At 40.5% G+C, this 25,493-nt stretch overlaps 1 protein-coding gene across 1 annotated transcript in view; it reads left to right on the plus strand.

The window, feature by feature from the left end:
- The first annotated feature begins 5,866 nt into the window (after nucleotides 1–5,866).
- Nucleotides 5,867–25,493, plus strand: part of IL31RA (interleukin 31 receptor A) — a 50,580-nt gene continuing 30,953 nt past the window's right edge. The window contains exons 1-5 of the mRNA XM_081941280.1: nucleotides 5,867–6,026; nucleotides 15,700–15,788; nucleotides 18,168–18,279; nucleotides 21,220–21,374; nucleotides 23,806–23,948. Of these exons, the coding sequence (XP_081797406.1) occupies nucleotides 15,701–15,788; nucleotides 18,168–18,279; nucleotides 21,220–21,374; nucleotides 23,806–23,948 (498 nt within the window). The 5' untranslated portion in view covers nucleotides 5,867–6,026; nucleotide 15,700. The remainder of the gene's footprint in view (nucleotides 6,027–15,699; nucleotides 15,789–18,167; nucleotides 18,280–21,219; nucleotides 21,375–23,805; nucleotides 23,949–25,493) is intronic.

Below are 25,493 nucleotides of genomic sequence, written 5' to 3' on the forward strand. Positions count from 1 at the left end.
TTATAGCCATACCCAAGCAATCTGGAACTTCGGTGGTTGACTGCTCGGAGATTTAAAAGAGGGATCTGAAATGTTTGGGTCCCCTAAAATATAAGGTCCAGCTGTGATACAAGTTATTTGGAAACCCTTTGGCTTTGGTTAGCATGACTAATGAGATGGAGTTACAGATATTAGAGTTAAGGATTTTTTAAAAAAATTGTGCATTGTATTATGGAGTATTCAGTGTTTGGATATGAAAGTGTTAATTCATTAGGATTGCTTATCATTTTTCAGTTTGTGGATGAAATAAAGATTGTTAGCATGGGCACCTGTTGGGAGCAGAACCAGTGTGGAAACAGCATTATAGTTCATGGATGGTCTTTAAGGTAGCTCTTGTTGGAATAATCTGAGAAGTGATCTGATTTGCAAAGGATGGTAAGCAAGGGCTGCTGGTGCAGGAATGGGTGCAATTGTCAAAGCCCCTCCTATGCATGGCTGCTACCTTAAGCAGGAGCTGAGAACATAGGAGGACCCCTAAATTACAAACTAGTTCTGAGCAAAGGGGGGGGGGGATACAAACTCCAGAGCCAGTGGTGGAAAATCTCTGAAACCAGGTTGAGAAGATCCAAAACTCATAATCATTCAACGCAACATCATGTGACTAATTGTTTAGTGATAGCAATCCTGGCTTTTCCTGTGGCAGCCATAAACAAATCCCAACAGTCGATAGGCAATGATGCACCCTGATCTAAGCCACCCCCAACTTGGTCCATCCCAGCCCTGAGCTGCAATAAGGGAAGGGATTGCTGTCTTTTCCCTCTCCCTCCTTAGCTCCCTCCCATCTCTGCCTGTTTGTCTGCCCTGCACTACACTGCTTCTGCCGCCCTCTGCTCCACTGGCCCTGCTTTCTGAAGCATCTCAAAAGTGGTCTGCACAATTAAGAGAACATCTGATGTGTGACCTTGTGCTGTTTAAAAAGCCTCCAAAGCATCGTAAGAATGGCAAGGCTTGTCACTCATGTCCTGGCATGGCTAACATGCCAGTGAAAGTCAGCTGAGGGCAGCAGACCCAGTGGATTGCAAGGTGGCAGAGGTGGCTCCAACCTTTGCGTGTGGCAATGGGGTGGCTGGTCACAGTGTGGGGCTTGAAACAGCACTCCTTTGACAGTGGCACTGGGACTGAGGAAGAGGCCCAGAACCAGTGATGGCTAGCTGAGACTTTGAGGGCCCTGGACCTCTACTTCAGCTGGGGCATTGAGCTACCAAGGATCACCATTGTGCAGGGCAGTCAAAAGGGGAGAGATGGGGGCTGCAGATAGGCAGGAGAGGGAAGTTGAAGTGGCCAAGCAGTCTTGTGGGCAGGCTACCAAGTGCACAAATTTTGATCACATAACCTCACGGATACTGCAACAGCCAGAACTTCGAAGAGTGGGAAAAAGCAGCATTTATTCAGTGCTGCCGTACCTTCAACTGGGCACTAAATGAATGGTCATAAGGGCTACTTATACACACAGACTCTACATATTGCAATTTACACTGCAAGAAGAAAATTGATGTGATGCAATTCTTGTGCCATATCCCTTATTGGATGTTGGTGATCATGTTGGCGATCCTATTTTTATCAACAGCCACACAAAAAAGTCCTGCTGAGTTTTGTCCAAACCAGTTCCTTAGATTTTGAAGCCATGATGTTCTTCTTCTGCTTGGACTGTTTGCCTTCAATTTTTCCCTGGAGGATTAAGTGAAATATGCTGTATTTTTCCTGGTGTAACATCACATGTCCAAAATATTCTAACATTCTCTTTTTTATGGTTTTGATTATTTCCCTTGGCTTTCCCAGGAGACTTATCACCTCATTTCTAATTTTGTCAACCCAGCTTATACAGTGGGGCAAAAAAGTATTTAGTCAGCCACCAATTGTATAAGTTCTTCCACTTAAAAACATGAGAGAGGCCTGTAAATGGCATCATAGGTAGACCTCAACTATGAGACACAAAATGTAAAAAAAAAAAAAAACCCAAACAATCACATTGGCTGATTTGGAAAGAATTTATTTGCAAATTATGGTGGAAAATAAGTATTTGGTCACCTACAAACAAGCAAGATTTCTGGCTCTCACAGACCTGTACCTTCTTCTTTAGGAGGCTCCTCTGTCCTGCACTCATTACCTGTATCAGTGGCACCTGTTTGAACTTGTTATCAGTGTAAAAGACACATGTCCACAACCTCAAACAGTCACAGTCCAAACTCCACTATGGTGAAGACCAAAGAGCTGTCAAAGGACACCAGAAACAAAATTGTAGACCTGCACCAGGCTGGGAAGACTGAATCTGCAATAGGCAAGCAGCTTGGTGTAAACAAATCAACTTTGGGAGCAATAATTAGAAAATGGAAGACATACAAAACCACTGATAATCTCCCTTGATCTGGGGCTCCACGCAAGATTTCACCCTGTGGGGTCAAAATGATCACAAGAACGGTGAGCAAAAATCCCAGGACCACAAGGGGGGACCTAGTGAATGACCTGCAGAGAGCTGGGACCAACGTAACAAAGGCTACCATCAGTAACACACTATGTCGCCAGGGACTCAGATCCTGCAGTGCCAGACGTGTCCCCCTGCTTAAGCCAGTACATGTCCGGGCCCGTCTGAAGTTTGCTAGAGAGCGTTTGGATGATCCAGAAGAGGATTGGGAGAATGTCATATGATCAGATGAAACCAAAATAGAACTGTTTGGTAGAAACACAACTCGTCGTGTTTGGAGGAGAGAGAATGCTGAGTTGCATCCAAAGAACACCATACCTATTGTGAAGCATAGGGGTGGCAACATCATGCTTTGGGGCTGTTTCTCTGCAAAGGGACCAGGACGACTGATCTTTGTACAGGACAGAATAAATGGGGCCATGTATTGTGAGATTTTGAGTGCAAACCTCCTTCCATCAGCAAGGGCATTGAAGATGAAACATGGCTGGGTCTTTCAACATAACAATGATCCCAAACTTACCACCCGGGCAATGAAGGAGTGGCTTCGTAAGAAGCATTTCAAGGTCCTGGAGTGGCTTAGCCAGTCTCCAGATCTCAACCCCATAGAAAATCTTTGGAGGGAGTTGAAAGTCCGTGTTGCCCAGCGACAGCCCCAAAACATCACTGCTCTAGAGGAGATCTGCATGGAGGAATGGGCCAACATACCAGCAACAGTGTGTGCCAACCTTGTGAAGACTTACACGAAACGTTTGACCTCTGTCATTGCCAACAAAGGATATATAACAAAGTATTGCGAGGAACTTTTGATATTGACCAAATACTTATTTTCCACCATAATTTGCAAATAACTTCTTTCCAAATCAGCCAATGTGATTGTCTGGATTTGTTTTCTCATTTTGTCTCTCATAGTTGAGGTCTACCTATGATGCCAATTACAGGCCTCTCTCATCTTTTTAAGTGGGAGAACTTGCACAATTGGTGGCTGACTAAATACTTTTTTGCCCCACTGTACATAACAGTTGCCTGTAAATCCACATTCATCAACATTTCAAATACTTATAGTATGGATGCAATGCCCATAAGTATCTAATCGCATTCTGTGAAAAAGTGTTACTTTTGTTTGACAGTATTTTGAAATTTATATAAATAATTGTACAAAACTCTTGTTAGCAGTAATGAAGTCATATCACTCCGCCATAATATCATTTTATTTAATTTTGCCTCAGTGTATAGTACAAACTTGGTTGTTTAGTGTATTATGTGCATCCAGTTGATGACAAAAATAAGATTTATACATAATTAAGTCTAAAGACAAAAATCTTGGAAATCCATCCATCCATCCATCCATAGTACAGTAAATGTAACTGGGAGAGGCAATCCCTCAACTAACCTGGCCCCATGCCATGTTTTAAGGCTCAAAACCAGCATCTTAATTTAAACCTGGGAGCAGATGCAGCTCATGAAGCTGAGTGTAATGTGTGCCTTCTAGGAGCTCTGGAATGACCTCCCCCCAGACATTCGAACTACCACCGACCTCCGTTCCTTCCGGCAAAAGTTAAAGACTCACCTGTTTCAATCAGCTGGCCTGGCACTTTCTTAGTTTTACCTCCCAGGGATTTATTTTATTTTAGGGTTTGGGGTTTTAATTGTGATGTTTTAAGATTAGAATTATTTATTTCTTAGTACAGCCTATTTCCCCCTCCAAATGTATCTTAAATGTAGTTTAAATGTATTTAATTATTATGAATGATTTTATTATTGACTGTACACCGCCCCGAGTCCCTTTTTGGGAGAGGGGCGGTCTAAAAATCTAAGAAATAAATAAATAAATACACAGATAATAGTCTGTGCCACTGCTTTTTGCACTAATTGAAGCTTCTAGATACTCTTTAAAGGGAGCCCCAATTAGAGTGCATTGCAATAGTCTTTTCAGAAGGTGACTATAGCACGATTAAAGACTCCTAATCAAGGAACAGGCACAAGCAATCCACATATTAGTTTCTTTTGTATATCCACTGTAGCATCATTTTCCATTTCATTCTTTTAGGTTGTCATTTTTAAATCCACTTTCAAATCAGTCTCAATCTTGTCAAATAAAACTTATTCTTCTTCCATAACATCTTTTAAACACAGTCTGTCTATAGAGGCAGAAAGAATTTGTAAAGAAAATGGAAAAAGAATTGACTTTCTTCTTAAAAGAAAAGAGGCAGAACCTCTTAATGTCTGGGTCCATTCAATATGTACTACAATAAAATATTTATGGGTCTTGAGAGCCAAATGTTTGAGAAACACTGCTTTAGGAAGAATACTGCAGAAGCTATGCTGATTTTCTTTTCTCAAGGTTTGTTTCCCTTTTGTGCTAATTACTATTTTTCTTTTGATTATGCTTTTATCAATTTGTGTGAACCAGGCATTGACTGGCCTATGGTTTTCCTTGGGTTCCTTTTTAAAAATTAATGTTACATTCACTATCTCCTGTTTTCTGACACAGTCCCAAGTTCCATCTCTTTTTCTAGCAGGCAGCAATGTCACTTTTGAATATTTGAAGCTTCCAATGGATGCCATCAAGGCTTAAAAGCTTGTAGACTTTATGCCAGAAAGGTCCAATGTTTTTAATGTTTATCTAATAAAAAACGTTTTTTAAAAAAAATTAAAAGAAAGACTTGAAAGCCTGTAGACTTTTCAAGGACCCTAAAGGATGCCACAAAGAAGAGGGAGTCAAACTATTCTCCAAGGCACCTGAGGGTAGAACAAGAAGCAATGGGTGGAAACTAATCAAGGAGAGAAGCAACTTAGAACTGAGGAGAAACTTCCTGACAGTTAGAACAATTAATCAGTGGAACAGCTTGCCTCCAGAAGTTGTGAATGCCCCAACACTGGAAGTCTTTAAGAAGATGTTGGAGAGCCATTTGTCTGAAACGGTATAGGGTTTCCTGCCTAGGCAGGGGGTTGGACTAGAAGACCTCCAAGGTCCCTTCCAACTCTACTATTGTATTGTATTATTGTATTGATGCAAATGACCAGCTATCTGCAAGGAAAACAAATCTTTCCATTCCTCAGTATCCTGTCAGAGTTGAGGAAGCTTCTGGGATGAGAAGCGAAACATCTTCAAAAGAAAAGAAACAAAGTCCAGTTGCCTCCTGAAAATAAAAAGTATCTTTGGGACAACCATCAAGACTTGGTTGACTTCTCACAGTACAATCTCTGAAATGTCTTAGCACGTCTCCCTTTGGTGAAATGTCTGGCGCCTCTCTGGTTTTTTGCATACAGCGAGATAACATTCGAGTCATTTCTGAGAACTTTCCCGGGCCGAAGGCCTGTGAACCGAACGGCATCAGCCGGCCCGCAAATTGTGGATAACGATGATGAAACAGGCCCCGATTTCCCCGAAGTTTAATGACGGGTGGGAAAAGCCCTTGGAAGAAGCGGAAAAAACAGGCGGCTCCTCGCAAGGTTGAGCCCAGAGGCGGGACTTCAGCCGTGGTGGGAAAGCCTCACATTTGAGGCTTAGTCGTTTCGCCTCTCGGCTGAGAAAAGTGAAGCCGGCTCTTGCGGCGGTTGGGAGGTGAGTAGCCGAGATTGGGACAGTATTGGTGATCGACTGGCTATCCGGGCACGGAATGGGGCGGGGAGGGGGGATCTTGCAGTTTTCTTACGCGTCCGGCAAGCGAAGCCAAGGGCGCTTGTGCGCACCGAATTCTAATAGCGCGCAGAGAAAGCGACCTGCCTCACTTTTGACTCTCAGCGCTCCCAAAGAATTCTTGCTCACTTCCTGCCCGTTGCTTAATACCCCACCACCAAGCCGCCCACCCATCTTTTTTTTCTCGATTCCCCTTTTTTGCACGATCCCTTTCTGCATATTTTCCCCCCTTCGCTTCTTGCTCAAGTTTTCTCGAATTCAAATTCCCTCGAATATAATCTCTTTCGGAGAAACGGATCTTTTAAATCTTGCTCCTCCAATGCTTTCCTTTTCTCTCTTCTTCTCCCTTCCTCTACCTCTTCCTGGACTCGGCCGAGAAAGCCTCTATTTCCAGAAGGTGCTCCAAGTTCAATTGTTATCTTGGAAAGCCCTGCTTGCCATCTCTCCATTTGGACGTTTGAAACGGTAGCAAACTTCGGACAGCCTGGCCATTTCCTTTCAAGGTTGGATTCTTGATGAATCTTCGGAGGAGGAGGAGGAGGAGGAGGAAGAGAAACTCTCTGGAATCTTTTAAAATTGTAGCCCAAAAGATATTTTGAAAAATGAGCATGAAAACTTAACTCTAGCTTTGTTCTGAGTTGCCCAAGGGTGTGTGTGTGTGTGTGCACGCGTGCCTGGGTTCACACGCCCATTTGACTGTCCCGGGAATTCATTTGGGAAGAATTGGACTGTATTCATGGGTGGTAATTTTGGGAATTACAGAATTCTTTATTTATGGGCCAAGTGTGACTGGACACACAAGGAATTTATCTTTGGTGCATCCTACGCTCTCAGTGTACATAAAGAAAAATAAAATAGAATACATTCATTCAAGTATATTAAGATATGACACTTAGTGATAGTCACAGGTTACTAATAAGCAATCAAATCATACTAGGAAAGAAATAAAACAATATAAATTGTAAAGATACAAGCAACATGGTTATAGTCATAAGTGGGAAGAGATAGGTATTAGGAAGGATGAGAAGAATAATAGTAATACAGTCTTAGCAAATAATTTGACAGTGTTGTGGGAATTAGTTGTTTAGCAGGAGCTTGCCTCCAGAAGTTGTGAATGCCCCAACATTCAGTTTTGGTCGCCACGATGTAGAAAAGATGTGGAGACTCTAGAAAGAGTGCAGAGAAGAGCAACAAAGATGATTAGGGGACTGGAGGCTAAAACATATGAAGAACGGTTGCAGGAACTGGGTATGTTTAGCTTAAGAGAAAGAAGGACTAGGGGAGACATGATAGCAGTCTTCCAATATCTCAGGGGTTGCCACAAAGAAGAGGGAGTCAAACTATTCTCCAAGGCACTTTTGGGAGGCAAAAAATGCCGTATTCAGTTTATAAGACGCACCCAGATTTTCAGCCTCTTTTTTGAGGGAAAAAGGTGCGTCTTACAGTCCGAAAAATACGGTAAGTTCTCCAGAAGAATTTATTGGGAAAGATCTTTGAATGACAGAGTCTTCAGTGGCATTTAGTATTCTGTGCTACAGTTGGAGAGAAAGCAGGCACATCAATAGAAATCATTTTACAAAGTCAGTATAAATCTTGTACAGGTAGTCCTCAACTTACAACAGTTCACTTAGTGACCACTCAAAGTTACAACAGCGCTGAAAAAAGTGACGTCTGACCATTTTTCAGACTTTTGACCGTTGCATCAACCCCATGGTCACATGATTTACGTTCGGATGCTTGACAACTGACCCACATTTATGACGGTTGCAGTGTCCTGGAGTCATGTGATCCCCTTTTGCGATCTTCTGACAAGCAAAGTCAATGGGGAAACCAGATTCACTTAACAACCACGTTTCTAAGTTTAAGAACTGCAGTGATTCACTTACTAAATGTGGCAAGAAAAGTCGTAGAATGGCCCAAAAAGTCACTTAACAAATTTCTCACTTTGTGTGCGTGATCAGAAGCCGAGAACTGCCAGTACTGTTTATGAAATCACTTTGTCTGATTTTTTTTCTTTTTCTCTTTAAAAGTATTTACCCATCTACCAACACCTTAGGTAGCAGAAGCGAATAACTAGATTTGGAGGTTTATTACAATTATTTGATTAGTATTAGACATGTAAATGGGGCAAATATTTCAAGACATATTTATATTAACCAATTATCCTGCCCTCTGCCAGCAAACACTTATAAAACAAGTGACAGCCCAGAGTTTTGCCATATCAATCAAGATACAATCTATTCAGAGTTAGCTCATACATACTCCGTCTCCTATGAGGGCGTTTCCTTCAAGTAGAACTTAAAGTTGAGGCACAAGACACCCCACCCCACCCCCAAAGAGCAATGACTCTGGAATCTTCTTGAGTCAACACAAAGCTATCCCACTGATTATTTGTGGAAGACATAAATGCAGAACGTTATCCTTAGTCCAATCCCAGCCTACTTCAAAAGCAGCCTCTATCCATATTTTCCTGCTTGGCTTCCAAAGGAATGTTTTTCCTTTTGGCTGACACAACCTAGGTCCAACAGTCTGCAGTGTAGCCTTTGGAGATCACCTTGGCCTGTCCTGCCCCAGTTACCCTGAAGGTCCTATGAGCACAGCCCCTAGTCCCGTGATGGCAAACCTATGGCATGGGTGCCCGAAGTGGCACATGGGGCCATGTTGCCTGGCATGTGCTACATTGCCTGTTTTTCCAGGTTTCTAGCGTGCATGTGCACTTGATGATCAGCTAACCTTCATGAGGCAGTGCTGGAAAGTGGAAGAGCTGGTCTTCTGTTTTCCGGTGTGAGCATGTGCACCAGCCAGCTGATGGTAATGCACACATGTGCGCCTGTAACTGGAACACTAGTTGGCTGGTGCACATGTGTGCGCCAGAAACTGGAAGTTCATTTTCCAGCGTGTGCATGCCCCCTGGGCAGCTCCTCTTCCGAGGTGTGTCCCAGATGAGCGTGCATGCTCCCTTTTCGGAACTCGGTGCCGAAAAGATTCACCCTCACTGCCGTAACCCCTGCCACTGATTTTCAGGACCAGTAGGGGAGCCAGGGACTTGCACTAGGTAAAAAGTCATCCTTCCCATTTCTCTGGGCAAGCCCTGGATGGCAAATGCAATAGGCAGATAAATGGCCCACGGTTCTTCCAGAGCAAAACAAACAAACAAACAAAAAAGTTCCCCATGATAAAGCAGGGGCAGCTTTACTGCTGAGATCCCACAACAGAATCTTAAGCTAAGAATGCCCACATCCTTCATAAAAATCCCCAAACATTACAATACAATACAATACAATACAATACAATACAATACAATACAATACAATACAATACAATACAATAGTAGAGTTGGAAGGGACCTTGGAGGTCTTCTAGTCCAACCCCCTGCCTAGGCAGGAAACCCTATACCGTTTCAGACAAATAGCTATCCAACATCTTCTTAAAGACTTCCAGTGTTGGGGCATTCACAACTCCTGGAGGCAAGCTGTTCCACTGATTAATTGTTCTAACTGTCAGGAAGTGTCTCCTCAGTTCTAAGTTGCTTCTCTCCTTGATTAGTTTCCACCCCATTGCTTCTTGTCCTACCCTCAGGTGCCTTGGAGAATAGTTTGACTCCCTCTTCTTTGTGGCAACCCCTGAGATATTGGAACACTGCTAAACATACCCAGTTCCTGCAACCGTTCTTCATATGTTTTAGTCTCCAGTCCCCTAATCATCTTTGTTGCTCTTCTCTGCACTCTTTCTAGGGTCTCCATATCTTTTTTACATCGTGGCGACCAGAACTGAATGCAGTATTCCAAGTGTGGCCTTACCAAGGCATTATAAAGTGGTATTAACACTTCATGTGATCTTGATGCTATCCTTCTGTTGATGCAGCCTAGGACTGTGTTGGCTTTTTTGGCAGCTGCTGCACACTGCTGGCTCATATTTAAATGGTTGTCCACTAGGACTCCAAGATCCCTTTCACAGTTACTACTATTGAGCAAGGTACCACCTATACTGTACCTGTGCATTCCATTTTTGTTGCCTAAATGTAGAAACTTACTCTTTTCACCATTGATTTTCATTTTATTAGATAGTGCCCAATGTTCAAGTTTGTCAAGATCCTTCTGTATCTTAAGCCTATCTTCTGGAGTGTTGGCTATTCCTGCCAGCTTGGTGTCATCTGCAAATTTGATGAGTTCCCCATTTATTCCCTCATCCAAATCATTGATGAACATGTTGAAGAGTACTGGGCCTAAAACAGAGCCTTGGGGTACTCCACTGCATACTTCCCTCCATGTAGATGCAGTTCCATTGAGGACTACATGTTGAGTGCGGTTGGTCAGCCAGTTACGAATCCATCTGGTGGTGATGCTGTTATTTGTACTAGAATGCTGTTATTTGTACTAGAAACATTATTTGTTTCTAGTACAAAAAAGACCTACTTCCCTACTTCCCTCATAGTCTCTGTAATTCTGGGGAATTAGGTCTTTTTGCACTAGAAATGAATAATGTTTGGGGATTTTTCTAAAGTTTTCCACATGCTAAAAAGCATATAAGATCAGCTTTTATGGAACTATGTCTGAACTTGGTAGCTAAAACAATTCTAAAACTAAGGCATATTAAAAGGGGCTCATATAAGCATCCAAATTTTACAATAATACAATAGTAGAGTTGGAAGGGACCTTGGAAGGGTCCAACCCCCTGCCTAGGCAGGAAAACCCTATACCGTTCCAGACAAATGGCTATCCAACATCTTCTTAAAGACTTCCAGTGTTGGGGCATTCACAACTTCTGGAGGCAAGCTGTTCCACTGATTAATTGTTCTCAGTCCTTCTTTTCATTAAACTAGACATACCCAGTTTCTGCAACCGTTCTTCATATGTTTTAGTCTCCAGTCTCCTAATCATCTTTGCTGCTCTTCTCTGCACTCTTTCTAGAGTCTCCACATCTTTTTTACATCGTGGCGACCAGAACTGAATGCAGTATTCCAAGTGTGGCCTTACCAAGGCATTATAAAGTGGTATTAACACTTCACGTGATCTTGATTCTATCCCTCTGTTGATGCAGCCTAGAACTGTGTTGGCTTTTTTGGCAGCTGCTGCACACTGCTGGCTCATATTTAAATGGTTGTCCACTAGAACTCCAAGAATTAAGAATTTTGTCCTAGAATTAAATGTATTATTAGTTTAGAATAAGTGTTCTTCAAACTTGGTAGCTTTAAGATATGTGTTTTCATTTTGGATGTGGAATTTGTTTTTTAAAATATATAATAATATTTACAAATAGATGAGTTTGGAAATTTCTTATATCCAATTTGAGTTCCCTTTAAGGTGAAATTTGACTTAATTGCTGATATCAGTTTATGATGTTCTGTTAAGAGGAGAATCTAAGTAAACTTTTCTTTCCATTTCCTAGATTCTTCTTCTGCTCTAATGGGGAAATATTTTATAGTACAATTTTGTAACATAAATATGTACACATAACAAAACATATTATTATTTTTCTCCTATCCTCACTCGCGGAATAGACAGATTGCTTAAACATTGATGGTTTCCTGAGTTGTTTTTCTTTGCAGCCAAGCACTTCCCCAAAAGTTTCCAACTGCAGATTAAGAAGCTCAAATCTGTAACCTTAGTTAGCCCCAGCTGTACCTAAAATTGACAGGACTGTTTGGTTTTACACCATAGGATTTGTCTGCCTTCTAAGTGGCTTGGGGCCATTCAGTAGTTTAGAACAGTGTTCTTCAAACTTGACAGCTTTAAGATGTGTGTTTTCATTTAGGGTGTGGATTTTAAAAAAATATAATAATATGTACAATAGATGACATTGGAAATTTCTTATATCCAGAGGTGGGATTCAAAAATTTTAGCAACTAGTTATCCACCTAATTGTAGGGTGGGCGTGGCCTACTTGGCCTCCTACACCCTGGGGAGGGGCGTTTTAACCCTCCCCAGACTCTGGAAGCCTTCATCAAGCCTCCGGGAGGGCAAAAACGGAATTCCCCCGGGCTCCGGAGGCCTTTGGAGGCCAGAAACGGGGCCATTTCCAGACTTCCGAAACTTCCGGGAAGCCCGTTTTTTGCCCTCCCAGAGCCTCCTCGTGGGCCGTGCACTTACCTGGCATCAAAAATGGACCTGGGAGGGGCCGGTCAGGGTAGGCGGGGCCAGCCAGTCCTTGCAACTACCAGTTCGATGAACCAGATGTAAAATTAGTATTCGGTTTTCCCGAACCGGTCCAAACTGCCTGAATCCCACCCCTGCTTATATCGAATTTGAGTTCCCTTTAAGGTGAAATTTGACTTAATTGCTGATATCAGTTTATGATGTTCTGTTAAGAGGAGAATCTCAATAAACTTTTCTTTCCATTTCCTAGCTTATTCTGTTGTTGCTGCTCTAATATGGGAAATATTTTATATTACAATTTTGTAACATACATATGTACACATAATAAAATATATTATTATTTGAAATAAACCACTTATGTAATTTCTGCACCGTTACCAAAGTTCAATGCAAATAAATTGAAATAATTTGGCAAATATTACAATTGCCAAACCATGGTTACTTTTTAAGTGGCAAATTAGTATTGTAAATTATGGTTATAATTATAAAGTAAAGTAAGAGATTATAAAGTAAGATCTATAATAATTCTGATTTGAAATTATGGTTTAATGTAACAGTTATACCTGTTGTTCCATTTCTGGAAGACTCCGCATAATTAAGCAATTCAGAAGTCTTACACTGTATTAATATTAATTAATTTTACTTCCCAAGGATTTGGAGACAATATACCTACCTGAAAGAGGTGGAGAAACACTGTCTGAAAAAGGACAAAGTGACCAAGGCTTCTTAAAAGAAAATAAATAGTATTTCCTGCATGTATTTTCTAGGAAAAATAAGTCCCTAATAATATTCTTTTATTTACTTGTGACTATAAACATCAGTATTACTCTAAGAACTGAAGGGCATTGAAAACAAGGAGAGATTATTATTAGCAATTGAAGCCCACATAAAATATTCTAACTGTTGGACAGAATTTCTGCAAGTTGCATTAATTAACATGACTTCAGTATGTTCTAATAACCTATAAAAAGTTCTATTTATTGATTTTGGAAACATGAATTTTTAATTGAATTATCTCCAAAGGAGCTTGTGAAAGGCAAGTCATTAAAAACACTCATAAACTTTAATATCTATCCACTTTTTTCTTCTGACACTTATGTATATAGACAGGTTATATTGAAGACTGCCAGTGCCAATTCTCTATCACCCCAAAGAACAAGTAATTGTAACTGGTAAATCAGCCCCATGGGGGAGTACTTGTGAATGAGGACTCATTATAGATAAAGACTGAATGTAGACAAAAAGTGACTTTCAATAACAAAAAATTCATGTAAAGCTGTATTAAATTAAAAGTTTTGGGTCAAGAGACCTATTACTTTTATATAAATATATTTGTATTATTTTATCAAATAATAAAGGAGGGATAAAAAAATCTAAACATGCCAATTAAGAAGTAAAATCAGTAGTTGTGTTCTCAGATAAAAGGATAAAATTATATGTATATGTATATGTATATGTATATGTATATGTATATGTATATGTGTTTGTATATTTGTGTTGTATTTGTGCTGATAAATAAATATTTGGTATTTGGGCATACCAGAGGTTGTAACACAAATATATATATGCTGGTTTTGTTGTATTCGGGTCTTTTCCCGTGTAGGATTGAGATTGTCTTGGCAACGTTTCGGCAAGATCTCACTTGCCATCTTCAGGCTTGCCGAAACGTTGCCAAGACAATCTCAATCCTACATGGGAAAAGACCCGAATACAACAAAACCAGCATACCTACACCCGTGAAAATCTACGAATATATATATATATATATATGCTGGTTTTGTTGTATTCGGGTCTTTTCCCGTGTAAGGTTGAGATTGTCTTTGCAACGTTTCGGCAGGATCACACCTGCCATCTTCAAGCTGTGGGCTTAAAATGTGAAACCTACACCCGTGAAAATCTACGAAAACATATATGTGTGTGTGTGTGTGTGTGTGTGTGTGTGTGTTGTATTTGTGCTGATAAATAAATAAAGGGAGACTAGTATGGATCTATATTTGTATATTTGTATATACATATAAATATATATAAATATATTTGTATATTTGTATATAAATATATATATATATATTTGTGTTACAACCCTTGGTATGCCCAAATCCCAGTAAGGGTATGGCTAGCTGATGAGAGCTAAATAGCTTGAAATGGATCTATACTAGTCTCCCTTTATTTATTTATCAGCACAAATACAACTCACTCACACACACACACACACACACACACACACAAACACATATATAAATCTAATGTTACCTAATGACTCACCTATACATTAATACATCTTTAGAAGAGAAGAGAAGAGTTGGAAGGGACCTTGGAGGTCTTCTAGTCCAACCCCCTGCCTAGGCAGGAAACCCTACACCACTTCAGACAAATGGTTGTTCAATCTCTTCTTAAAAACTTCCAGTGTTGGGACATTCACAACTTCTGGGGGCAAGCTGTTCTACTGATTAATTGTTCTGTCAGGAAGTTTCTCTCCAGTTCTAAGTTGCTTCTCTCCTTGATCAGTTTCTACCCATTGCTTCTTGTCCTGCCCTCAGGTGCCTTGGAGAATAGTTTGACTCCCTCTTCTTTGTGGAAACCCCTGAGTTATTGGAACACTGCTATCATGCTTTCCCTAGTCCTTCTTTTCATTAAACTAGACATACCCAGTTTCTGCAACCGTTCTTCATATGTTTTAGTCTCCAGTCCCCTAATCATCTTTGCTGCTCTTCTCTGCACTCTTTCTAGAGTCTCCACATCTTTTCTACATCATGGCGACCAAAACTGAATGCAGTAAATGCACAAATGCTTTAAATAAATGCTTTAAATGTTCTAAAAGACCATAGGAAGCAGGTTGCATTCCTGTGAAGAAGAAGATCAATTCATAATCAGAGCTCTTTTTCAGATCCTGGCCTTGAAATAGATGGTATTAGTAACAAATTATTATCTTGCAGGAAAGTGAGGCACGATGTTTATTGCTCCCTCCCATTTGCCATGAAATTCAATTAAGATAATTCTGTGTATTAAACTATTTGATTTTCATTCTACTATTTGATCATACTTAATAAAATACTGTACAGTAGTACCTCTGGTACAAATGCTTCTGAACATGACTAAATCGGGTTCTGACCAAAATGTACAAATATTTTGAATCTGGTCATGAACACATATTTGATCAAACATGGCTGCTGCTGATTTTCCCATTCTGTGCCACTTTTTTTGTAAGTGCCAAACTTCGGGTCACGACCAAATCGGGTCCAACCAAATTTATGGAACGAATTATGGTTGCGACCAGAGATTCTACTGTTTGTAGTAAATATTACAGGAGACTTAATTCCAATTTACAAATAAGAAATTGGCAGGAGGGGATTAGAACAATTGTGGTGTATTGTATGTATGTAGAATCCTATCTTATGTTTTGTGTGAGTGTTATAAATGCTTGGGTGTTACGAATTCAATAGGCAGAGAACTACTAGCATTTTGTGCAAAAGAATCTAACAAGAAAACCTTACATTTTATTACAGAATGTCCAGCCTTTGCAAAATGAGCCACATTAAAGCATTCCTTTTTGTGCTTTGGAACTTGACAATACTTTGCAAATTCTGCTTAACTGGTAAATTGAATCTTTTATATTTTTCTTACCCTTGGGTTGCAATGCTAAATAAATTTGGAGAAATGATTACATTTGGTGATATTTAATTTTTAGAACTGTTAGGATCAGGTAATATTTACAACCAATATATACAACTAATTTCATTGTATACATGATGTGCGGTGACAATAAAGGCTATTATTACTAATATAAAAGTTGGTGGTATATCTTTCTAATAGTGATGGAGGCTAACAACCCAGGTAGTCCTCGACGTACGACCACAGTTGTGACTGGAATTCCAGTCATAAATCATTGTGGTCATAAGTCGAGGCACCACATGAGCAGACCCAACTTTTTCTACTGTTTATATGGCAGTGGTCATAAGTGCAAGATCACTCTCCCAAATAGGCAGTTTTGCCATTAACCAACTGGTTGTAAATCAAAGACTACCTGTATAGGTAGTCATCGCATAGGCCTTGTGTACCAAATATGCAAAGCTACAATAGTGCTACACTATACAATAGCTAAAATAATAAATTCACAACCAAGGCCTTAGCAGTGTGACTCTCAGTCACAGGTTCACCACTACAGTCACTCAGTGTATGTTGTCCTGTGCCTGCTGTGGTCTTTTTCTCCCATGCTCACTTGCAGAGTGGAGAGATTGCTTAAACACTGATGGTTTCCTGAGTTGTTCTTTAAAACCCAGCACTTCCCCAAAAATTTCCAACTGCAGATTAACAAGCTCAACTCTGTAACCTTAGTTAGCCCCAGCTGTTAGAATTAAACAAAAGGTGATTAGATAAATGAATGAATATACGGTAATGTAAACCTGTGTATTAATAGTAGAATTATATAGACTGGAGGAATGGAAAGAACATAAATAGATGTATGAATAAGAATCAAGCTTTAATTGAAATGATGATATTAGAAAAAAATGAAATAGATATATTTAAAATGCTTTAAATGATTGTTATTGGTACCAGAAGTGTATATTGAGATATTGAATCATGAAAGGAAAAAAAAAGAAAGGATGGGATTTTAATATAAACAGATGTAAATAATGGAAATATGAATAACAAAACAGATGGAAGATGGGAAACAGAAAAGGAATATCATTACCACGTCTTTGGAAATAATAGTGATAGGAGGGGGGGAAAGTTAAAATAGAGATAGAAATAAAAGGGGAAATATATGTATATCAATATATTAAGATATATGAAAGAGTAAGAGGAAGGTTTAGAACTGAAGGGTGATAGTAAAAGATATGGGTAAATAATATGAAAGAATTAAAATGAAATGTAATAGCTATGTGTAATAATAATGATAATAAATACCAATAATACCAATAATAAACATGTCTGTTTCTATTGAAATGTATGACACTCAGGTATCACACCATTCATGCAGTTATATGTGTAAACAATATAAAATAAAATAAAATAAAAACTTGATATAAAAAAAACCTCTGTAACCTTAGTTAGCCCCAGCTGTACCTGTAATTGATAAGACTATTGGTTTCACACCATGGGCTTTGTCTGCCTTATAAGTGACTTGGGAACATGCAGTAGGCAACAGCCGGCACTAGTGCATTCCTTTGGATGTGTATTTCTTGTTGTGTGCCTGCTTATTTTTTTTTTGTAAGCCCTTCCTCTGAAATGAATATACATGCATGCATTAATTCCCCTCTAATTATCCCAGTACCCAAGTGAACATTTGAAAGGAGGGGGAAGGGAGAAAGGAAAGCCTAGTTGGGTGTCATGTGATTTTCCATTTAAGGACCTCATCATCTACCAACTGAGTTGCAGGTCCCGATTAAGGTTGCTAAACAAGGAGTGCCTTAAGCAGTATTATTTAATTGAATCCCTGGTAAAGACTAAGAATATTTTTGATATTTGGAATCTATTTCTTGGAGCTAATTGGGGCAGAAGGAGGATTTTCATTGGCACAGTGAAAAATGTTTTTGTGTGCGTATCCTTTGTACTGTATGTCATTTATCCTCTTTAGCAGAATACAGATAAATCTTGATATCCAAAGAAAATTCAAAGCTGATAGACTTGGAAGCAATATTATTTTCTAATAAAAACAGTGGGATTATAGTAGGAGTTACAGTATAATGTAAAAGCTAGTCATATTTATTTAAAACAGCTCTCCCCTTAGAAATGAAAGGAGCTATTGTGAAGTAATGGTTAAAGACTAGAACTGAAGAGTTTCTCCTCAGTCATAGAAACTGACTGAATAGCTTTGGGTCCCTCTTTTCTCTAGCTCAACATACCTCACAGGTTATTATTTGAAGATAAGAAAATTACTCAGGGAAATATTTGTGCTTTTAGTATTTAGACGACCATAAAGCAATTAAATAATGCCTGATGACAGCTTTTCTTTTGTTCCATTTAATTACAGCTTTGCTACAGAAACCTCAAAACATTTCTTGCATTTATAATTACAATGAGAGTCTTAATTGTAGCTGGACTTCTGGAAGACAAATACCCGATAAAACAAACTGCCGTGTCATGTAAGTGGCAATTGGATGGTGATCATGGAGTGGAATCAATTAATGCCCATCATCTATACAGTGTAGAGATTATTCATTTGATGATCATTCAACTAGGGGTGTCAAACTCGATTTCATTGAGGGCTTCATTAGGGTTGTGTTTGACCTTGGGGGGGGGAGGCAGAGTGGGCGTGGCCGGGGTGGGCATGGCCAGCTCGACATAACTCCTATTGGGAGCGCCTGTGGCAGCCCAAGTGCTTTGCCAGTGAAAACAGGCTCTAAAGCTCTGTTTTTGGCTGCCACAGCCTCCTGCAACCCACTTCCAGAGAAAACAGAGTTTTCCGTTTTCACTGGCAGAGGGTTGCAGGAGGCAGTGACAGCCAAAAATGGACTTTGGGAGCCAGTTTTCTCTGGCAGAAGCACTGTGGGCTGGTCCTTTGGTTTTTCCAGGCCAGTCCTGTGGGCCAGATCTAAGAGCCCTGTGGGCCGGATCCAGCCCCCGGACCTCCAGCTTGACACCCCTGCATGAAAAAATGTCATCTGATGAGACTCAGGAGGTGCTTCTTCTGTCAGAGATGCTGCTTTATGGAACACATCTTCCCAGAGATGTGAAGATCTGAAAAGCTGCTGTCCATTAACTTTGCCTTGGAGACCTGATTCTTTTCCCAGACTTTGGGCTGGACTGAATGTAGACTTCTTCTGGATGGGCTTTATATATGCTGGTTTTGTTGTATTCGGGTCTTATCCCGTGTAGGATTGAGATTGTCTTGGCAACGTTTCGGCAAGATCTCACTTGCCATCTTCAGGCTTGGGCTTAAAATGGGATCGGAGCTGCCGTCTTTCTGTAAATCTTGGTGGGAGGGGGTGGGGTGCTGGCTTTTTTTCAGTAAGTGGAATGATTGGTTGTGTGGTTGTATCATGATTGGTAGATTGGTGCTGGCTGTGTGTGCATTGTTGTTTTGTATTGTAACGGCTTGGGTGGTGGGTGGTGTTCGTTTGATGGCTACACCCGTGAAAATCTACGAAAACAAATATATATATATATATGTATGTATGTATGTATGTATGTATGTATGTATGTATGTATGTATGTATATATATATATATATATATATATATATATATATATATATATATATATATATATATATATATATATATATATATATATATATATATATATATATGCTGGTTTTGTTGTATTCGGGTCTTTTCCCGTGTAAGGTTGAGATTGTCTTTGCAACGTTTCGGCAGGATCTCACCTGCCATCTTCAAGCGTGGGCTCAAAAAAGAAGATGGCAGGTGAGATCCTGCCGAAGCGTTGCAAAGACAATCTCAACCTTACACGGGAAAAGACCCGAATACGACAAAACCGGCATACCTACACCCGTGAAAATCTACGAATATATATATATATATATATATATGTATGTATGTATGTATGTATGTATGTATGTATGTATGTATGTATGTATGTGTATATATATGTATGTAATCTCTATATAATAGAGATTTGCTTCAGTGGTGAAATTCAATTTCCCCCCCTATCGGTTCTGTGGGCATTGCTTGGTGGCGGTGGATCATGTGACTGAGTGGGCATGGCCAACTTTACATCACTCACGGTAACCCACCAAGCCAGGCCCACAGAATCGACAGAAAGGTTCGGCCGGCCAAGTCTTCTAGCATTTAACCTGGCTACTTCTCGCCTCCTTCTCATGTGTGCTCTGTGTGTATGAGCCCAAAAAAGAAGAGAGAAGCAGCCACATTGAATATTGCGGCAGAGAGAAGCCAAACCTTTCTCCCTCCATTCACAGCAGAGCTGCTCTGTCCCTTTATGGTCCTCCCTCCCTCCCAGGATGTACCTTAAACACTGTCTTCTGAGCAGCTCCTGTGCTATGCCGTCCCTCCGGCTGCTGCCATTCTCCTGACCGGTTCTGGCCATGAGTGGCACTGGCAGGCATTGGTTATGCATGTGTGACCGGAGCATGGCTGTCGCTGCGGACATGCACCCCATTGCTTGCCGGTGCTGCTCTTGGCTAGACCCAGCCAGGAGAATGGCAGCAGCCGGAGGGATGGTATCGCAGAAGGCAGCCGAAAGCAACCACTGGAGGCTTCTCAGCATGAAAGGCAGTTGAGCCTTGCCGTGTCCCACCCCAAGGCACAAAGGTAGATGAGTGAGGTGGGTGGAAAGCGGGGACAAGGCCGGAGCCGTGGAATGGTGCATTCCTCGACCTGGCTGAGGTGCGCAGTGAGTGGGTGTTTGCTCCGAGGCAAGGCTGGTGCCGGGGAATGGTGCATTCCCTGACTCAGTCGGCATAGGGAGTAGCTCTGGGGTGAGCGGGCAGTGGCTCCGGGGAATGACGCATCCCTGGACCCCGGCCCCTGACCCAAGGTGAAGGGAGAATGGGTGGCAAGCATTCCTTACCTTTGGTGAGCTGAATGGGTGAGGCAACTGGCAAGGTGATTAGCTGGGCCGCGTGGCAAAGGCAATATATGTAGGGTGAGGGTGGATGGGTGGGGTAAGCAGCCGGAAGGGGCGAGCGAGTGGCCGGAAGGGGTGAATGGCGACTGGACAAGCCGGTGAATGGGCAGGCTTGGGCGGGGCCAAACAGGGTTATTTTTTACCAGTTTGGCGAACCAATTCAAATCGTCTCTACCGGCTTGCCTGAACCAGTCTAATATCACCCCTGGTTTGCTTCTGTTAGAAAAAATTCAGATGACAAGAACCTTCCACTCTTTACATGGAAATATTGGTGGAATCTTATTTACCTCTTAGGAAATAAAATGCCAGAGGAGAGAAATTCCAGGCAAAATGGGGTTTTGTCACATCTGTAAATGAAAGGCCTAATTTTTTCCTAAATTGTGTCAGGTCTGAAAAGCTCTGATTGGTTCATGGTAAAATTCTTGACCTTTGACTTTTTAAATTCATATTTTTTAATATAACAATCTACTTTTCTTTAGATATTTAATCAATAACACAGACAGAGCAAAAAGCGGTAAAATGGAAAATGGTTCATGTATAGCAAAGGATATTCCATCTTTTAGTTATGTTACACAAGTACAACTCTTTGGAGAAGAAGCATTCAATTTGACTCGCCAACTTGCAAAAGATTTAGGTAAGTCAACTCTTGACTTAATAAAAAATGTATTTATGACGGATCCTCAGTGCTCTCTGAGTTTGTTTTCTTGTAGTCATTTCGTTACTCAAATTAGGTAACATCATCAATCCTAGTGTTGAGTGGGACTTGCTGTCAGTTTATATTCCAGTGGCTTACTCTGTTAGTATTGATAGGGGTGGTCTTGGGTGTTCTTTCTTGAGCTGTTTACTGTTAGTGTGTTTGGACGTTCCTTGATCGGGGTATTTTTGTTGGACTGATATTAATCTTGGAGTTAATCTATGCTCATCTGGATGTTGATTGCTGGTGGGGGAAGTATTTTGGTTTTTTAGTTCCCCTTTTGGCTTGTTGTTTGTCTCTTTTGCACAGTATGTTTGTTTATGTCTATAGATGGTTCATTTGTCAGAGTGCCCGGCTTCTAGAAAGACCAAAATACTTCCCCACCAGCAATCAACAGCCAAGGTTAACTCCAAGTTTAACATCAGACCAACAATCAACAAATAAACAATTTCCCAAACAAAGCTACCAAGCAAGCCAATAGCCAAAAAAGAACCCCCAAGACCACTCCCACAAACATTGACCCAACACTGACAGGGCAAGCCACTAGAATATAAATTGAGAGTAAACCCCACTCCTTACTAGCACTGCTGATGTTATCTTTTTTTGGATAATGAAATATCTTCAAGAAAAACAGTTAAGGTCAGAGAACGCTCATTTCAACCCTGACTGCAAATATTCTCCTTTATTAGATTTACTCATTCATATAAAATATTTTTATGTCCCCTCTTCTTAAACAGAACTTTGGTAACTCTTAATAACAAAACCAATAATTATAAAATCAGAAACCATAAGAACAAAACACAGCATCACAAACGTCCCTTGGGGATGTTCCAGATATTCTCATTCTATCTCAGCATATGGATAAAAAAGTGAGGACTTGATGTGAAAAGCTAAAATGTTGGGAGAGGTTTTCAAATCAACATGGGTTTCCATAAGGTAGTACATCCACAGAAAAAAAAACATGATTCCAAGGTTCCCCATGATGGCAAGATATAAGGGAAAGTGTGCCTACCCAATCCAATCTGAAAAGATGGAGGGATACTCTCAGGGAGAGGCAGTCCCACAAGTAATTTGGTACCATGCCAGTTGAGCTTTAAAGATGATAACCGGACACCTTAAATTGTACCCATGGCCAATGGAGTTCACACAACAGAGATGTAACACTGGTGAACCTAGGAACACCAATATTGCACACACGGACCTTTTTTGTAAACCCATCAAAAGTTATCTTAGACCATGTATTTATCATATTATTAGGTCCCTCCAAAAATATAAAAGTGTGTGCTCTGAATTAGCGTGTCTGTGTCATGGTACCTCTTAATTATGAAAATAGATTAGCCTCCTGTAATTCAACTCTTGAGGCTAAACCATATGGTGAAGGAAGTTAGACTAGATCTAGTCTAACAAAGAGAAGGATTAGGGATGATACAATAGCAATCTTCCAGTACTTGATAGGTTCTCACAGAGAAGAGAAGATTAATTTATTGTCCAAAGTACCTGAGGGCAGGACAGGAAGTAATGGGTGGTAGATTATTAAAGAGAGATCCAACCTAGATACAACTAAGGAGAAATTTCCTGACAGTGACAACGATCAGTGGAGTGGCTTGCCTCTGGAAGTTGGGGCAGATCCATGACTGGAGGTTTTCAAGCAGAGACTGGACAGCCATTTGCCCAGAATGGTATAGGATCTACTGTTTTGGGCGGCGGTAGCACTAGAAGACTTTCCAATCTTATTATTTTATATTCGAAGTTGTTGTGCTTTAGTTAAGTTTGTAATTTAGTGAGTACAGATGTGATGTTCAAAATATGTTAAATGTATTTTTTGTCTCCATAGAAGGAGTTGAGTTTGTTGTTGCTGCAATTATGAAATGAAGGAGTTGATGCAACAGTTCCTACAAAAGGAACTGCATCAGATCTGTGATGCAAGATCTGTCTCTTTGATATGGGCACCACTGGCCCATTCAAATGTGACAGGGTTTATATTGCAACATTCCATCCACAGTCGTGCCAATTTTTATTTCATTGCATTCTCTAGTTGCTATTGGGATGAAGTATGAACATTCATTCCTGGATATCTGTGCACCCAGATGATTTCTAAAACTGAGTAGGATTTAACTATGGATTTGAATGACATTTCTCTATGGATATCTGGAATACTAGGCAGAACAAAGATAAAAATATGGCAGTCCTTAGTTGATACAGGTTTGTACTAGGTGAATTTGGTCACTTTGTATAGTTCTTAGGAATGATTGCTACCTACCTGGGCTTCTCGTCTAGTCGTTTCACCCTAAATCAGGATGTTTTCTGTTGCTGACTATAGTTAAATTGTACGTTAACCTCTGAAAGTTTATCACTCATTTCTCAATTCTAGTCAAACCTGGTCCTCCAGAAATAGTGAAAGTAGAAGAGATGAAGGAAATGCTAAGAGTTGACCTGAGAAGAAACCAGAAAGAACCAAGTTATGATCTTTTTATTTGCGAGATTTGGTACCAAGCCACAACAAAATATATTTCCGTAAGATAAATTTCAATTGATATACGTTTTATCAAATCAATTAAAAATAGAGTAAGTAGTTCTTTAGATGATGGCATTGAAAATGAGGCTCCCAGGTATTTTAATTTATATCACCAAGTGAGAATAAAGATAGTGGTTTCCCGACCAAGCTATATGAGGTAAAGAGTATATTTGCATCATTTTGCATCATAATATCTGACACATATAAATCATGAGTCCCTTTCGGGAGAGGGGGCGGTCTATAAATATGAATAATAAATAATAAATAAATGATGAATATATTCCTATTTCTCTTTTTCTCCCCTCTGGATGACTTTGAATGAAGATCAACTCCCTTCAAATATTAGATGAGGAGACATTCAGTATTTAGCATTTGTGATGTGATAATAGACTTATGGTAGTAAGCTAGAAACTAGAAACTAGGAACCACCTTGGAAATTATATAGTCCACCTCTCTATCCAGTGCAGGAATCCACTATTAGGCCATCCTTATGAAATGGCTATCCAGCCTCTTTTCAAATACTTTTAGGAAATTTTACCCTGAAATCTACTTCCTTGTAATTTAAATCTGTTTTTTATTATCCTGTTTCTTGGAATAATTCTGCTATGTCACCTGCATGATATTGCTTGAAACACTTGAAAACGGCTACCATGTCTGCTTGCAGTTTCCTCTTCCCCAAGGACTATATCCATTGCCTCCAACTGATTCTCATTATGGTTACTCTCTCCTGGGCATGTTACAGTTCGATAGTGTCTAACGTAAAATGTAGTGCCTAGAACCAGACCCAGTCTTCTGAGTGTAGTCTGATCAGTCCAGAATACAAGGCCCATTTTTGGTTGGTAGAGTGCTGTTGGAGCATTGGGAGGCTGGAAATGGACCATGCAGGGCAGTGGTGGATTCCTACTGGTTCGGACTGGTTCGGCCGAACCAGTAGTGGTTTGGCGGCCTGGGTCACTGAAATAGCAGCGACCCAGGCCTGCCACACTCCCGACCTGGTTCTCCGGCTGGCACCATCTTGTTTTTTGCTTCTGCACATGCGTAGAGCAATTTTTATTGCACTGCACATACACGCGCATGTGGCGCACCTACAAACAAACCGGAAGTAGTGACTGCTGGAATCCACCCCTGTAGTAGGGGCCTCTCAGGGCCTCCGTGCTGTCCATTTTTGGCTGGCAGAGGCAACACGGGCTGGTCCTTTGATCTTTCCAGGCCGGCCTCAGGGGCCAGATTTAAGCACCCCACGGGCTGGATCCGGCCTGCGGGCCTTGAGTTTGACGCCCCAGCTTTAGGCTTCCTAATTTTCTTTCTGCAGGTAATAATTATTTTCTGACTCTTCTTGATGATTTCAACCATTTTTCATTTTCTGTAACACCCCTTTTAACTTTAAGTCAATCAAAATATTTCTGTGTATTCACAACTATCTCCTGAGGAAGGGTCCTTGGTGCTCTCCGAGTTTGCTTGTTTTCTTGCAGTTGTTTCATTACCCAAACTAGGTAACATCATCAATGCTTATATTCACCTGCAAGAAAACAACCAACCTCAGT

Source organism: Natrix helvetica, assembly GCF_964273705.1.
Source record: "Natrix helvetica genome assembly, chromosome: 2".
Classification (NCBI taxonomy): domain Eukaryota; kingdom Metazoa; phylum Chordata; class Lepidosauria; order Squamata; family Natricidae; genus Natrix; species Natrix helvetica.